General features: G+C 45.1%; 1 protein-coding gene across 1 annotated transcript in view; it reads left to right on the top strand.

Annotated features, from left to right (window-relative positions):
* The first annotated feature begins 312 nt into the window (after positions 1–312).
* The window catches only part of ELL2 (elongation factor for RNA polymerase II 2), a 291164-nt gene continuing 276325 nt past the window's right edge, over positions 313–15151 (top strand). Inside the window, exon 1 of the mRNA XM_078675403.1 lies at positions 313–557. Coding sequence (XP_078531529.1) covers positions 399–557 — 159 coding nt within the window. The 5' untranslated portion in view covers positions 313–398. The remainder of the gene's footprint in view (positions 558–15151) is intronic.

The raw sequence follows: 15151 nt of genomic DNA, 5'->3' as shown, positions 1-15151 counted from the left end.
AGTAAAGCTGCCTGGCGGGTGCTGCTGAGTACTCTGTACGCTGAGGCACGGCTCCTCTGCATGCTGACCAGCGCCGCCGTGCCCAACCGTCACCAGTGACGTCAAAAATGATTAATTAAACGTCGCCTCAGACGTCACCTCACCCTCGACGTTGCGTCCCCGGTTTTTTTAAATGAAACCAAGGCTTGGCAAAAAGTACGGCAAATGTCCAACCCCTTGGCAGCTGTGCAGTGGTTTTGTCCAACCAGAAAGCGCACCAGGGCGTGGGGGGTGGGGCTTTAGAGTGGTCGACCAATCGGTGGCTTGGAGGTTCTCTGGAGCGAAGAGGAGAAGGAAGAACAGAACGGCGGAGCGAAGCGGGTTAGGTTGTGCTAGTATATGATCATCCGCTCAGCTGGATGGCTGCGGGCGGGGGGAGATCAAAGATGGCGGCGCTGAGTGAGGAAGGGAGGTATGGGCTGTCCTGCGGGAGGCTGAGCCAGGACCATATCACCGTCCTGCACGTCAAGCTCACCGAGACTGCCTTCAGGGCGCTGGAGAACTACCAGAACACCAAGGTGGGTGTGGGAGTACATCTGGGGACTTAGACCATTTGGGCCAGTTGGTGAGATTAGGTGTTTTTTCTTCCTCCTACAATCAGGATCTGGAATTGTGTGATAATTACCGCAAATTCACATTCTTTCCCCAAAATTGACATCTGATTAATTGCCTTGACAAGATGACCGACTACTGAACTTAACTAGTTGATATGCCCTCGGTAGGGATATTCAGGTTTGGCCATTTTTTTTCTTCAGCAGAGTTGTTTTAAAGTCTGTTATGGAGTGTTGCGATCCCCAGTTTGTCCACTGTTGCTCATGGTTCTGTGATTGTGAGCTGGCATGTTCTTGAGAGGGGCTCCTTAACAATTTGACAATGACGAGGTGTAAAATGAATATAAGTAACGTCTTGAAATATCCTCACTGTATAACCTCATACTTGTTAGACCCTCTGGTTTGTACCATATGACAAGCTTTCAGTTATAGTCATATGTCGGTTATTTCCTTATGCCATCTGGAAGTTCGAGCACCCCCACTCCTCAAAGTTCACTCGATTCTTTATAGTTGATGCCATTTACTTTTGTATTTCGACTTTTCGTAAAACGTATCTTCCGCCGAAGTGTTACACTGCTTCCCAATGCCCACTTTATTATAAGTTATTCGCTGATTATAACTTGAACCTTCCTGTGTAATGTGAACAAAATCATTTTATTCAACTCCGGACATTCATAAAGTGTTCTTTTTTTTGGGGGGGAGGGGTTAAATACAAATCGTCCGACTCAAGCAGTTGATGCATTTCGCTTTTTTATCAGGCCACATTCGCGTACAAATGTTGTTTTCTACAGTTCTACCCTGTCTCTGGTGCCAGCTGGTCTCTGTGTCGACTCTGTAAGCCGAGCCAAACTCTGCTCGCCGGGAGGAGGGGCGAAAGGGGTTTTGCTGAGCTGTCGCTTTTTATGTATCTGGCTCATCCAGTGCTCCCTCTTAAATTATATTGACGGTGCAATGTCGGTGGTTAACAAAACGCACAGATCAATACAGCTGTGTAGAGCGATCAGGAGAGAGATGTTTAAGTTGTTGGCTTTGAAGGGAGCTCATTTAAAGCGTTAGTACGGCTGCCTTCGGTATTAAGAGGGCTCAGGTGTTGGGGCAGAGTTTACAGATATCTTAACCGAAAATATATTCGCAGGTAATGTTTCAAGACTTTCCCATCTTATTTGATTAGAATTGGTAAATTCTGAATTTACCACATGTTGCTAATTGTTTGATAGCATTGTGGTTAATTTAGCTCTGCACTCTGACTTGGCTCACAATTTATAATGCCGTAGATTGTCCCAGACACCTGCTTTTAAAAAACACACACACAAGACTCTACCTGATCTGCTTTTATGAGAGCTACAGAGGTCTTTAGGTCATTTTCATTTTGTTTAGGCACAAACTTGTTCGGTCGTGTATATCAAGAAATTACTTATTATTTAATCAGTTTGCCTGGAGGCAGTCAGTCTTCGGTAGACACTGCAGTTCATACGTTTGGTGGCTGCAGGGATAAGGGAGGAGGGGAAACTAGGCTAGTCTCGCATGTCAAAACTTTAGTCTCTTTATATGAGGGACTTTTGTATGCGGTAGTTACTGTAGCAAGCGCCCTAGGGCGGCAGCTCCGGTGCAGTAGTTGTGAAAACCTCCAGCAGTTTTTAATTTTTTTTTTTATGTAAGCAATGTAACTTTTCTCCAGAAGATGTTCTTTGAACTGTTTCAAGTTGGATTCTTAGGGGGTTTTGAAAGCGAATTGAAACTCAGCCTTGTTACATTTTATTCCGCTCCCCACAGCACTAATTGGTTCTTTGGGTCCTGCCCTATTGGAACTGGTTAGATCGGGGCTGTGGTCCCTCTCCGCCCTCCTTAGTCACCTGTATCTGATTCTTTAACGGCTCTAACCTCCATAGCGCACCGTGTCCTGAGTTTTCTCATTCAGTGCGGTTTTATTGATGACCCTGTTGCCACAAGTACATTTCTGGGGAGAACTCGCCTTGCGGATGAGTGCCACATCACTTGGTCTTGATGGTCCCCCTCTGCCTCGTCCCCGTCCCAACAAGCTAGTTGGCTCACTTCCGACAGTTTACACCTCCCGTTTATTTTTTATATATAAAGAATGGGCTCACTACACTGAGAATGGCATTGGGCATTGATTGCTATTTCAGACTCTGAGAGTAGTTGAAAATTCCTTGCACAACAATTAATTTCGGGATCTACCCACTGTAGACCGAGTTCAAACATATGAATTGTTTAAAAATAGCATTTGAATGCAGTGTCTTGAATTAGGTAAAACTGTATAGACGATTGGAATGCGTTTTTCAAACACATAAAACATGAATTGGCCTTTGTACCTCCTGATTTTTGTGAGGATTGTAATCATTAGTTTCATAATTTGTCATGGTGTTCGTTTGGCACTCTTTGAGCTAAAATATTTAATTCCAGTTGATTGTTTTTGAATCATCAATCTCATGCTTTAAGTTCTGCTCTTGTACCAGGTTTTAATTAGTAATAATCATGCATGTGAATGTGAGGATTTAGGTTTGGTGTGTGTATGTATGTATGTGTATATGTATATATGTATATGTATATATATGTATATATGTGTATATATATATATATATATATATATATATATAACTAAATATGTGCTTGAGACTAAGGGCCACATTATGATGGCGGTGGGACCGCCATTCGTCAGCCTATAAATTGCAATACCACCACCGTCAGACCCAGCATTACGTGCCCATCGCACTATGATGGTGGGGGGTGGTTGCGACCGCCATGGATCCGATGGGCTCAAGGAGCTAGTCTGAACCGGAGGTTCCGCTAACCCTACCATGGTGGCGGTGCCTGCCAGGCACCGCTGTAGAGATTACGATGTCCCTTCCCACCGGTCGTTTCATGGCGGTTTACCCGCCATGAAAAGGCAGGCGGAGAGGGACTGTCCCTACTTATCCCTGCACCATGTGGCAGGCACTGTATGGTGCCTTTCACATAGTGCAGGGATATGCACAGAGTGTATATTTTGTGCTGTAGGCCGCAGCACACCCTGCAATACAAAAGATAGACATCGCAACCGGCTTTAAGGCGGTTGCATCGCGATACCGGTTGCTAGACCATCAACAGATAGTCGAGCGATTCTGTATTAAAAGGGATGGCTGTCGGACGTAAATCCAATCGCCATCCTTATCAGGCCCTAAATTTAAATGTTTCCCGTGTTGTGATTTTACACAACCATTGCTAAATGCTTGCTACATTTTTTTTTCTTCAATGAAGATTTGAAAGCCTGCTTCCAAATCTGCATTATACCCTGGACTAGTGCTGGACTGACTGCCTCAACGATGTAGGCTTCTCAATCTCCCCATCCATTACGTGTACACATCTTTTTTGGCCCTCACTTCTCGCCCTGCCCCCCTCCCTCGTTAACAGAATGAACTGCACCCTCTTCTGCAAACTGATGTTTAAATGCTCTCCGTTGCCTGAGCCTTACTTTACGTTTGATTACTTTGGCTGAGATATAGAGAGCGACATTGTGGTATTACGTCAAAGTTTATGTGCGTGCTTGCAATAGTAAAAAACTTCTTGAAGGGCAGCTTCTGTATGTGAGAGGCATTACGAACACATGCAGCTTCTTTTGAGTCTGTGCCAGCCAGTAGCTGTGACTTGGTGTCAGTCATCAAGAGGCCTAGAATGGTAGGATCATTTGAAGTCTGAAGTCACTGTCAAGAATACACTTCATTGTTTTTCTTTTGGCCACTTCAAGGCACTTCTAATTCTTTTAGTATGGGCCCTTTGTTTGAAGTAAAGTCAGGACAGTCTTAAAGAAACTTTTGGCATTAGGTCTTGTGGCTTGTGTTAAATTAGGTATTTTGACAGTTTATGGGAGAACAGCTGTGGTCCTTTTGAGTTTGTCAGCTTTGTGTGGCCAATGCCATCTTGACTTGGTGCATCTACACAGCTCTCTCAATCCCACCCTGGGTAGTTACAATGTGGGCTCTGAGCAAATTGGAGAAGCAGGCACATTGCTCTTATGGATCCCGAATCTATTTCTTGTGGTTAACACAGATTTTGATTTGCTTTACCTGATTAGGTTAGCTAACCATCCTAATGATGATGTCCTAGTTAATCTTGGACTTGTACGCTTACTGTCTCCTGTAAACATTTTGTTTCAATAGTGGCCTATCGGAAGCCTTATCATTTCTTGCCAGGAGGGTCTTTAAAGTTACTCCCAGTTAGCTGTCTGATCGAAATGTACACAATGTTCCCTTTTTGCCTCTTGGCTGTTACAGAACTCGGGCAGAAAAAGGAAGTAGGATTAACCGACCAACCAAAACTGTCGTACCAGAAAGCTTGTGCATTGTTGCTGCTTATTACATTTAGTTTATTTTTGTTGGCTGAAACACAGATTGCTGGGTGAATTCCAAATGTACCAGACAAGTTTTAGTTCACATGCTGAATAAGCTTGTGTGAGGGGAGTGCTTTGGCTTATGCTTTGCTTTAGGTGACGATGACCTATTATTTTAAAGCTGCAAATTGTGCTTTTCACATTAGGGTTTGGGTGAGGGGCTGGCATATAGAAATTGAAAAGGATTCGTTTGGCTCCACATCAGCTGTAGATTAGTATTAAACAGTAGTCTGCTGGTTCCTTTGTAAGTTTATGACCTTAGAAAAAACAGATTCTGACCGCCAATTTTTAAGTGTATTAAAAAGCCAGTATGACTTTAATTTGGTTGTATATGTGTGCATCAAAGCTCTTTCTCCAAATGTGTTCTTACTTTTTTTTTTTTTGTATCTTACTCTTTTTTTTTTAAATACCCTTTTCCAGTTGTATTTCTCCAATGCATATCTTTCTGTTATTGGACATGCTTGCCCATTTGCACTGTCTATTAAGAGTCTTTGCACCAGATGTTTTGTAAGTATTTTAATGATTGCAGTCGGCTGCAGAGAAGTCCACTTTGTTGGAGCAATCCAAACTATAACCTTTTCATTGAACAGTCTTCAATATATTTGACTATTTTTTTCATTGAGGATATTGCAAAATGGTTAACAAATTTCCATTTTTAGGTCTTGCCTGAGAGAGCGCATATTCTGTCGCTTGCAAGAAATTTTGTTAGCTTACAGTGCGCTTAGGGCCCACTCATTATTTACTATTTGTTGACTTTATCATCACTTAGCCCCTTGCTTCTGTTTGGTTAGCAGGTGCTAGTTTTAGTTTGTCTTCACATGTTTATCCCTCCCTAAATCATTGCCCAAGTCGTTGTCCTTCCACTGCTCGTGCTTTCGAAGTAACGTTTTTCTTTTAGCTGAAGCACTCCATAGGAGTGTGTGTCTGCAGGCAGTCTCTCACTCATGCGCTTCTACCCCCGTCCACCTCCATGTTTTCCCCCTCCCCTCTCAATGCTGTTGTTTACTCTCTGTGTTGTTGCTTGCCACCTTCCACCTGCTCCCGTATGTTATTTTTTTCATCTCTGCGTTGTTGCTTGTCTCCTTAATAATAATAATAATAATACAGCATTTTGTAAAGCGCGAACAGCTACCTCACGAGGAGGTGTCCCGGCGCTAGGAAGAACACAGTTAACCCAGAGAACTGAAGTGAAGGAGCTTAGCGTGGTTGGGAAAAAAGCCAAGTCTTTAGCAACCGCTTGAAGCAGTTTTCAGAGGGGGCCTGTTGAATTGCTGGGTGCAGGGTGTTCCATAGTGTCGCAACATTTGCCGAGAAAGTACGACCCCCCAACCGAGCCCTTTTTGCTCGTGGGACGGCAAGTTGAACGCGGCAGTTGGAACGAAGCACACGGGCCTGGAAGTATCTCGGGAGCCGGACTTTCAAATACTTAGGACAGGTGCCAAACAGAGATCTAAAGGCCAGCGTGAGTGCCTTAAATTTGATTCTGCTGGTAGCCAATGCAGTTGTCGAAGATACGGAGAGACTGAATGCTTAAAAGGGATCCGCATTAAGTCTCGCAGCCGCATTTTGGACCAACTGAAGTTTTTGAGTAAGGTATTTAGGTGAGCACAGATAGAGGCCGTTGGCGTAATCCAACCTAGATGTTACTGTGGCGTGGATTACTGTTCTTCTTCTACCCTGCTCCATGTTATTGCTTGATCCCTCCTACTTCACTTCGCGTTGTTGCATCACTCTCTGCGTTGTTGCTGCCCTCCTCTCGCCCTTCCATGTTGTTGCTCTCCCCCTTATCCCGCTTTTTTTCTTGCACCCTCTGTGTTGCATATCATCCCATTCTCCACGATGCCACCTGCCCCTCTCTCCTGCCACCAATTAAAAACAAATATAAAATAATGATGTAATGCAGACCGTGATGGCTGCATCGTAGCACTTTTTTTTGTGTAAACTTTCAGCCATTCAGTATAGCATCTGAACTGCAGAGCGATATGGATACAAATATTGACCAAACTAGTAGCTCGCAATAGCGAGACATTTTGGCGTTGCCAGTGCTTATTATCTAGAGCATGGCTGACTATAGCAATATACTCTATGATATTGGTAAAAGCATAAACTAATCCCCTGTATCATGTCTAACTTTAAGCAATTACTAGTATTAGAGTGATCGACTTCAGACCAATGATTGAACCTCCACTTAATTATTAATTAATACAGTGGCTCGTTCTGAATCCTTACATCTTGCTTTTAACCCCTTCCCTGCGGGGGTAATTCCCCCACGGTGCGAGGGGGAGGGTGTGAAAGCGGCGGTTCTCGTGACCAGCTTGTCATGAGTCACAGTGGAGCTGTGCGGGCGAATTAATCGCGTGTGGGCGGAGCGGCGCCGTTATGATGAGACCAGCTCGTCATGAGCACAGCTTCACTATGACTCATGACGAACTGGTCTCGCCATGAGCACCGAAGAGGTTCAGGACTTGATGTTTGCTTTTGATAGAATGAGCCAAGCAAAACTCTTGACTTTGCTCAGTGGGATTAGGGTTGATCTCAGTTCAGTGGCTGTTCTAGCTGATTCCCACTGAACGACCTTAAACTTGGTGCGCTTTACTCAAGTTGCTTCGTACCCTCGATCATTTGTTACACGTTGTGGGGTTCGGCAGGGGTGCTTACTGGCCACTTTTTAGGTCTCGCCTGATCCAGCGCATGTGCTGCTCTAGCGAGAGATTTAGTAACTGTGTTTTCAAAGTGCTACACACAGGCTTTTGCCGGCCTCCAGCGTGCCGTAACGCGTGCAGGCCATCTGCCTTTCTGTAATGGCTCATTCAGCCTTACAGCATGTGAATCCCCTCCCCTACCTCCTACCCCCTCCCTCATCTGCTTCTCTTATTACAAGCTTCTTGGGGTCCAATGCTTGTTGGATCCATTTCACAGGGAAGCAACTACATGAAAGAAGGAAAGAGGTGGGCTGCTCAGGCGCACCACGTTCACCAGGCTGCATCTTCTTTTTTTTTTTTCCGCTTAAACTTGTGCTCTCTGGTGTGGCCGTTCACAATTGCGGTCCTTCTCTGTTTTAAAACAGACCTTTCCAGTTTTGGAGTCTGGCATAGCCCTTACTCCGCAGGTTCAAAAGTATGGCTTGCCCTCCTCGGTATTAGATAGAGTTGTATTAACACGTCAGCTAACCAACTTGATGAGGTTTCTTCAGCCGGTCCAACACTGCCCTCTACTGTTTTGTCGAGGAATTGAAGTGTCCCGTTTCTTTGCAGTAGACTCTTCATTTTCATAATATTTTATTCAATTTAAAATGTAATATAACATATATTCTATTTACGATATACATGCACACTAATTCCGATGAACGAATCACTAGGCAAAAAGAACACTCTGTCTCAATACCACACTATCCCAATATCTCACACTTACTAAATAACTCACTCTGTCTCACTCACTAGATACATAACTCATCAACTCACTCTCACTAATTAACTATCTTACCCACTATGTCTCACTAACTGTCCCACTCGGTCACATTCTCTAACTCAAACACTCTCTATCACTAACTAACTCCATTGCTCTCAATAAAAAAATAACTATTACACTCTCTCTCAATAAATAGCTATGTCTCACACTCGCTTTGAAAAAATGATTCTCACACTCACTCTCACTATATAACTCTCCAACTCTCTCTCTCTCAATAACTAACTATAGCACACTCTAACCCTAACTAAATAACTCACTGACTTTCACTAACAAACTCACAATAAGAAACTCTCTCACTATCAATAACAAACTATGTCTCCCCAAAAATATCACTACCTCTAAACGCTGTATCAGTAACCAACTCTCAAACTCTACCTCACTACCTATATCTACTACTCTCTCTCACTAACTAATGGACACACTCACTCATTCTCAAAAACAATCTATCGCAGACAAAATCTCAATCACACAAGATCAATAACACACTCACAAAATCAAACTCCCAAAAAACACATTCCATCTACGGTCCCAAAAGCGAGACGTATTGGCTATGTCAATGCTTGCTTGTTCACGTTGTATGGGAATGGATTGGAGTCTGCACTTTTATCAGTTTCGGCTAATCATCCTAAGATTGGTGACAGAGCTCTCCCTGTCTTATTATATACGGATGATGCAGTCCTGATGGCTCGGACCACTCCAGGGTTAGACTGGTTGCTGTCTTTTATGGGACTCTTGGACTTGTCAGGTAACTTTTCGAAGTCTTACATAATGGTAGGGGGCCCCAATTCAACAATGAGTAAGGGCTTTAAGATATCTAATTTTACCCTGAGCTTAGTAAAGACCTTCCCCTATCCGTGTGTTTTATTTGATGTTAATATTTGTTGGAAACTTCTGATTAAAGCAAAAAAATTGGAGACAGTTACAACTGTTGGGGCATTTTTTAATTTCTCACATTGGCTCGGCACTAGGGCATCAAGGGATCTCCTTAAAATCTATTAGGTCAAGTTTATTGCACAGCTGGGATATGTCAAATTGGATCAGATTCAAACAATGGGGAATCACTGTTTGTGTAAGTTCATTCAGGTCCCCTTGTCAACTCAGCATTTTCTCTACATGAGAAACTGGGACTTGATTGTGTTTTGGATCTGATTGCTCTAAGCCTGCTCATGTGCTGGATTAAGAATTGGAGAAGGGCGGAGCTGAAGTTAAGCTGTTCGATTCTTGAAGATTAGCGATGAACCTTGTTTCTAGTATACCTTGGATTGCTCATGTTAAGTCAACCTTGTTTTCTATAGGTAGGCCATATATTTTTCTACCAACCCTACCTCACTCTACGGGCAGGAGCTAGGGAGTGTCAAAAGTTTGTTCTTGGAAAGCTTCTGTTTGGAGAGAGAAGGTTTAGAACTCAAGAAGTCTTCTGTTAGGGGTCACATGCTTTTAAAAACTGCAGGGGATGGAACAGTTTTTGTGTTTGGTTTGCTCACAGCATGACCGGTTCTTATTGATTAGGTTCAGGTTTAATAAATTGCATCACATGCTGGTGTCTCCTTGTGGGTGGGTTCGGCCTGAGGAAAGGGCAACCTGCAGCTGCAACAATCTGTCTCCGCAGGATATGTTCCATTTTATAATATTTTGCACTTTCCGTAGCTGGCCAAGGAAGTGTTTTTTAATCCCCTCTCCGAAATCTTCGAATTTTAAACATGTTAGGCCTAACCTGATGTACATTTAGATGCTTCCCACTGACCGGGTGAATTTTACAGTTGTATCTTTTTTAAAAGCTGTCTGGGTGTTTAAGAAATCGAGACCAGATTAATTTTTTTATAATCTTGGTTTTATGAGTATTTTTGTCTGTTTTTATTATGTATGAAGTTAATAATCTTGATTTTTTTTAATTTTTTTTTTTACGTTGTTTCATTTATAGTGACTTTTTTTTTTTACCAAATTAAGATTTATTGAATATTATTAGTTACTAAAATCATAGAAAAAGGGATGGTCCTGCAACTCTAAAAACTTTGATAGCCAAAATGTTCACTCCTTAATTCATTTCGGCTTCAAGATTAGACCTGACACAGAGTAAGTGCTTTACTTGGGCTTTTTGATGACCTTCGAAGACTAGCAAATGGGAGACAGAGGAATGGGTTGCCTCATACTCATGCTGTGACTGTGTCTTTGGACTGCAAGGACAGTCTGCTTTTAGTGAGTGAATTGTATATGATTGTCACAGCCGCTTTAGTAACCATCAGATGGTTTGACTCTTTTTCCTTAAACAATTTGAACAATCTCAAACTGGAGACATTGCAGTTGCCCCAGATGTCAGTGTCCGAGTTTACCTCAGTCATCCATACTGCTCAGCATATAGAGGGCTCCCTGTTTGAACTCTTGAAAGTCAGAGGTCCTGGTGCAGCCTTTATTGACAACACCTAGGTAGGGGAACAGCAATTACAATGCATGCCATTACAACAAAAGCTTAACATCCCCTGCGTCTTTACCACACAGTTTTTTACAGTGCATGCCAATACCATGCACACAGTGATGGCTTCTCCATGATGGTGAAGGAGCGTCTTCCTACTGCCTGGCGCAGAGCCAGCAAATGAAAAATAAAACCATGCCCGAGCATTTTTTTATTTTTCGTTTGCCAGCTTGTGCAAGGAGCGGCGGGCAGGGGAGGGTGGAGGAGGAGTGCTTGTGCATTCCCGAAGTGCTCATATGTGTTTGGCTGGCCGTCCCAGGCAATTAGGTTTCTCCTGCCCGGCTGCATTCAGCAGCCGGACTGGAGAAACGCCCACAGACTCCCTGGTCTGAACAGGGGGCGTCTTTTCATCCTGCTCAGACCAATCCCTGCGCTGCTCTGCAGCACAGGGATTGGCTGAGGGACCCAGGGACCCAGGAAGATGCCAGCAGGAGCAACAGGAGGTGGCCGGCGGTGCCCAGTAAGTAAAAAAAAAAAAAAAATATTCATCAGGCCCTTGACCCTGCTCCAGGCAGGTCGCTCCCCATGCCGCAACATCACCACCTGTTGTACCCGTGTCTTGCTGCTTCTGCCACTGTCGCTTGTTCGAAGCCCTCCTCCCCCCAGGCTACCACCTGTGACTTATCCCTGGTGGCTAGTTGTAGGCTCTAGGTATCTGTGTGCTCGATCTGCCCCTCTTCCTGTCTGCGCTCCATTTTTTTTTTTTACTTTGCACTCTGTATTTTTGTTCTGTTATTGTATTGCACTTGTATTCTGATTTTATATTACTTGTATCTCCTTACATTTTTGTGCCCTTTGTTTCTCGCGTTCTGCCGTCTCGTTTCCCGTCGCTGCATCCCCTGCGGCCCAGCCCCCGCTCGCCCATTCATCCCGTTCCCGCCTCCCAGCTGCTCCTCCCTCCCATCTCCCCTTCTTATGGCGGGCGCGCCAAAGGCAAGCCCGTTTGCGACCAGACAGCGCCCAGCGCCTGGCCCATGTGAATGCCACAACACCAGACGCCACTACGACGCTGGCCGATCACACTCCTGCTCCCAGGCCACCCCGAAGTGGAACCAAGGACCCTTCTCCTGCCGGAGCTACCGTTACACCAGCCTCCAAACCACCACCACGCCCACCGGGGTAGGCCGCAATAGCCTCCGATGCCTTCTACTCAACACCTGCTCCGCCTGCAAACACGCCATCGAATTCTGGGACCTACTCTACTCCACCTCCCCAGACGTCGCCTTTCTGACGGAGACCTGGTTGAACCTCTCCTCGGCACCCAACATCTCCATAGCCATCCCTGACGGCTACAACATCACCCGCAGGGACCGCAACAACGGAACAGGAGGAGGAACCACCGTCGTCCACAGAAACACCCTCAAAATCTCGACCAGCACTGACAACACGCTTATCACCGCCTAACACGTGCACTTCCAGATCCACACCGACTCCAACACCACTCTCAGAGGAACCCTCATCTACAGACCTCCCGGCTGCAGTTCAGCGACTCCATCGCCGACTTCGTCAGCACGCACACCCTTGCGTCCAGACTACATCCTCCTCGGAGACCTGAACTTCCATCTCGAACACCAACAGCAACTCCACCACCCTGCTCGACAACCTTGCCAACCTCAAACTCCAACAGCTAGTCACGACTCCCACCCAATCCGCCGGACACACGCTCGACCCATCTTCTCAGCCAGCAACTTAGTCCCCTTCAGCCACTCCACTGGACCGACCACTGCTGCGTCCACTTCACCTTCGAGAAGCCCACCACACACCTCCGCACACAACGGGCCCCTCACCGCAGCTGGAGCAAAGTCACCAAAGACCAGCTAGTAACCACCCTCGCCCGAAACCCACCCGTGGACACTACCGACTCCCCCTCCCTCAACCTCAGGCAATGGATCGACGACTGCTCCAACGCAGGTAAACACATTGAGCCTTTCTTTTTCGATGTGCTCCCTTTCTGTTTTCCCATATATTTTTAGGTCTCGCGACCTATCGATGCGCGCATGCGCATCGAGCGGAGCGAGAATTCAAGTGGCGAAAACATCATGAAACCACCAGCTTTTTGCTGGCGTTTTCATGCAGGTCATGTGAACCACGTGTTCAAACATGAACGCACATCAGCCTCCCTCCATTTGCCGCACAGCACATCAAAGGGCTTCGCCCAGCGTGCGCTCTGCGGCTTCTCGGCTTCTCCTCCCCTAATTAGTCATTTTCGCCGCTCCCCTGCCCGCTGTGTCGCATTTCTCCTCCCCCCCCCCTCCCCTTCTCTGCCTTCTGCCTTCCTTTCCCGGCGCACGCATTTAAATGTACTTCTCGTTCCTTTTCTGATTTCTAAGATTATGTATGACAACACCTTCCAATTTCATTACACATGATCATTAGGACTCTCTCCAAAGAATTCACCGATTGTGGTAGTGAGCCTGTGATTTTCCCAGCGTACGTGGTCGGTTTGCTGCTTGCTTGTCCCTTTCACCACCTCACTCCTGTCTATCTTCAGCTTAAGCACAGAAGGCATGTGCTTTCGATTCTCTCATGCTGTTCATGTGTTTCACGGCCTTGCAATGCAAGACAAAGGGGCTTCGGAATATGTCCATGCAGCAATTATATTACATTTTTGCAGACGATGCGACATGGCTGTGTTCACAAGCACACTTTCCACATGTCTACGGCCGGCTCAAGATGGGCATGTGTGCTTTTACAAGCCCTCCACACCACCAAGCAACCATTTGGACGCATAAATTAACATAACGTGTAACACGTGCTAAAGGATTAAAAACAAAAACAAAATCGGATTAAGAAGCCTCAAATAGACAGAAAAGTGGCGCCGCTCAAAACAGAACACTTTAGTACACTACACACGGTAATAATCTCTTCACGCACATTCCCTTTAGACTACACGTAATAGTAACATCTAGCACAAAACCAAATGACAAATTCTAACTAAGGTCTTAAATCCTTGCAGAAAATGCAGTGTCAAACATTAATGGCAACCAAGTTATTTATAGTCAGTCGCTGGCTCTCAGACTGAAAACAAACATCTAATTTAATGTATGAAAGCGTGGCGTGATCCGCTGATGGTTGACAAAAAAAACAAGCATTGGCATTGCCAATAGGTCTCGCTTGGGGACCTTATAAGTATTTAGTTTTGCAGCACAATATCCGATTATGCAACAAGGATATTGTGCTGCAAAACTAAATACTTCTAAGGTCCCACAAGCGAGACCTATTGGCAATGCCAATGCTTGTTTTGTAAGCTGACCTCAGTGCTATAATAGGGCGGCGGTCTATTGATTTACCGCCTCTTTTCCTTGCTTCCAGGGCCCTATGGAGAGTGTGTTTTCAATTAAGTCCTTAGGGTTTGGTCGAACGAGATCTTGTTTTGTGCTATTCCAAGTTCTAGTTGAAGCTCTGCAACAATGGCCTCCCATTTACTTGTTACTCAGGCTGGAATTGATGGATTTGTGCTGTGCTTTCTCGTCTCCACCCATGGAACAAGTTGTCTCCGATTTTGGCTGACCATTTTATCCTTTTGAGTACCTTGTGTCGCTCTTCTCTTGTGGTTTCCCCAATCACTGAAAGGATGGTCGTTGTGGGGACTGTCAATTTCAGGGTGGCCTATGATCACTTTTGGCCCTGTCATCCATATCAAAATTTATCAACATGGCTACAATAGTTTTCGCTGACTCAGATGTAGTCGATTGTGGACTTATTCCTGAAGGTGGGTTTTGTGCACCACAAGGGAGAGTGAGATTCCTTTAGTGAGTGTGTCGAGCATAGCTTGTCGTTTTTGAAAAGGGTAAGAAGGGGTTCAACCCAGCCCCTGTGCCTGGGCAAAGCTTTTCTCTTGTCTAGAACCCTCAAGTTGAAATCGCCTGCTATGATTGCCTGATGGGATTCATATTTTGTCAGATGTTTGTGTAATGTTCTTGTTAGAGATTCTATGAATTCCTTCTTATTAATCTGTGCAGGGTTGATATAGTAGTTTTTTAACAGTAGTCGATGGAATTGAAAATTGAGCTTCAGGCTGTTGATTAGTAGTACTTGGATATCAGGTGTTTTAATTAACCGTGGGTGTAGTGGGGCTACGCTGAGCATCACGAAGTGGGGGGAATCTAGGCACACTCCGCGTAGCCGCGCTACCCGCCTCCCTCCCGCCCTCTTCTAAATACCCTTAGAATCATTTAAAGCATTGTTAAAGTAATGTAAGACTTACCTGAGATGCGGCGTCCCGGGGCTCCCTCTTCC

This window comes from Lissotriton helveticus, chromosome 2_1, assembly GCF_964261635.1.
Source record: "Lissotriton helveticus chromosome 2_1, aLisHel1.1, whole genome shotgun sequence".
Lineage (NCBI taxonomy): Eukaryota > Metazoa > Chordata > Amphibia > Caudata > Salamandridae > Lissotriton > Lissotriton helveticus.
This window is presented reverse-complemented; position numbering and strand designations above follow the sequence as displayed.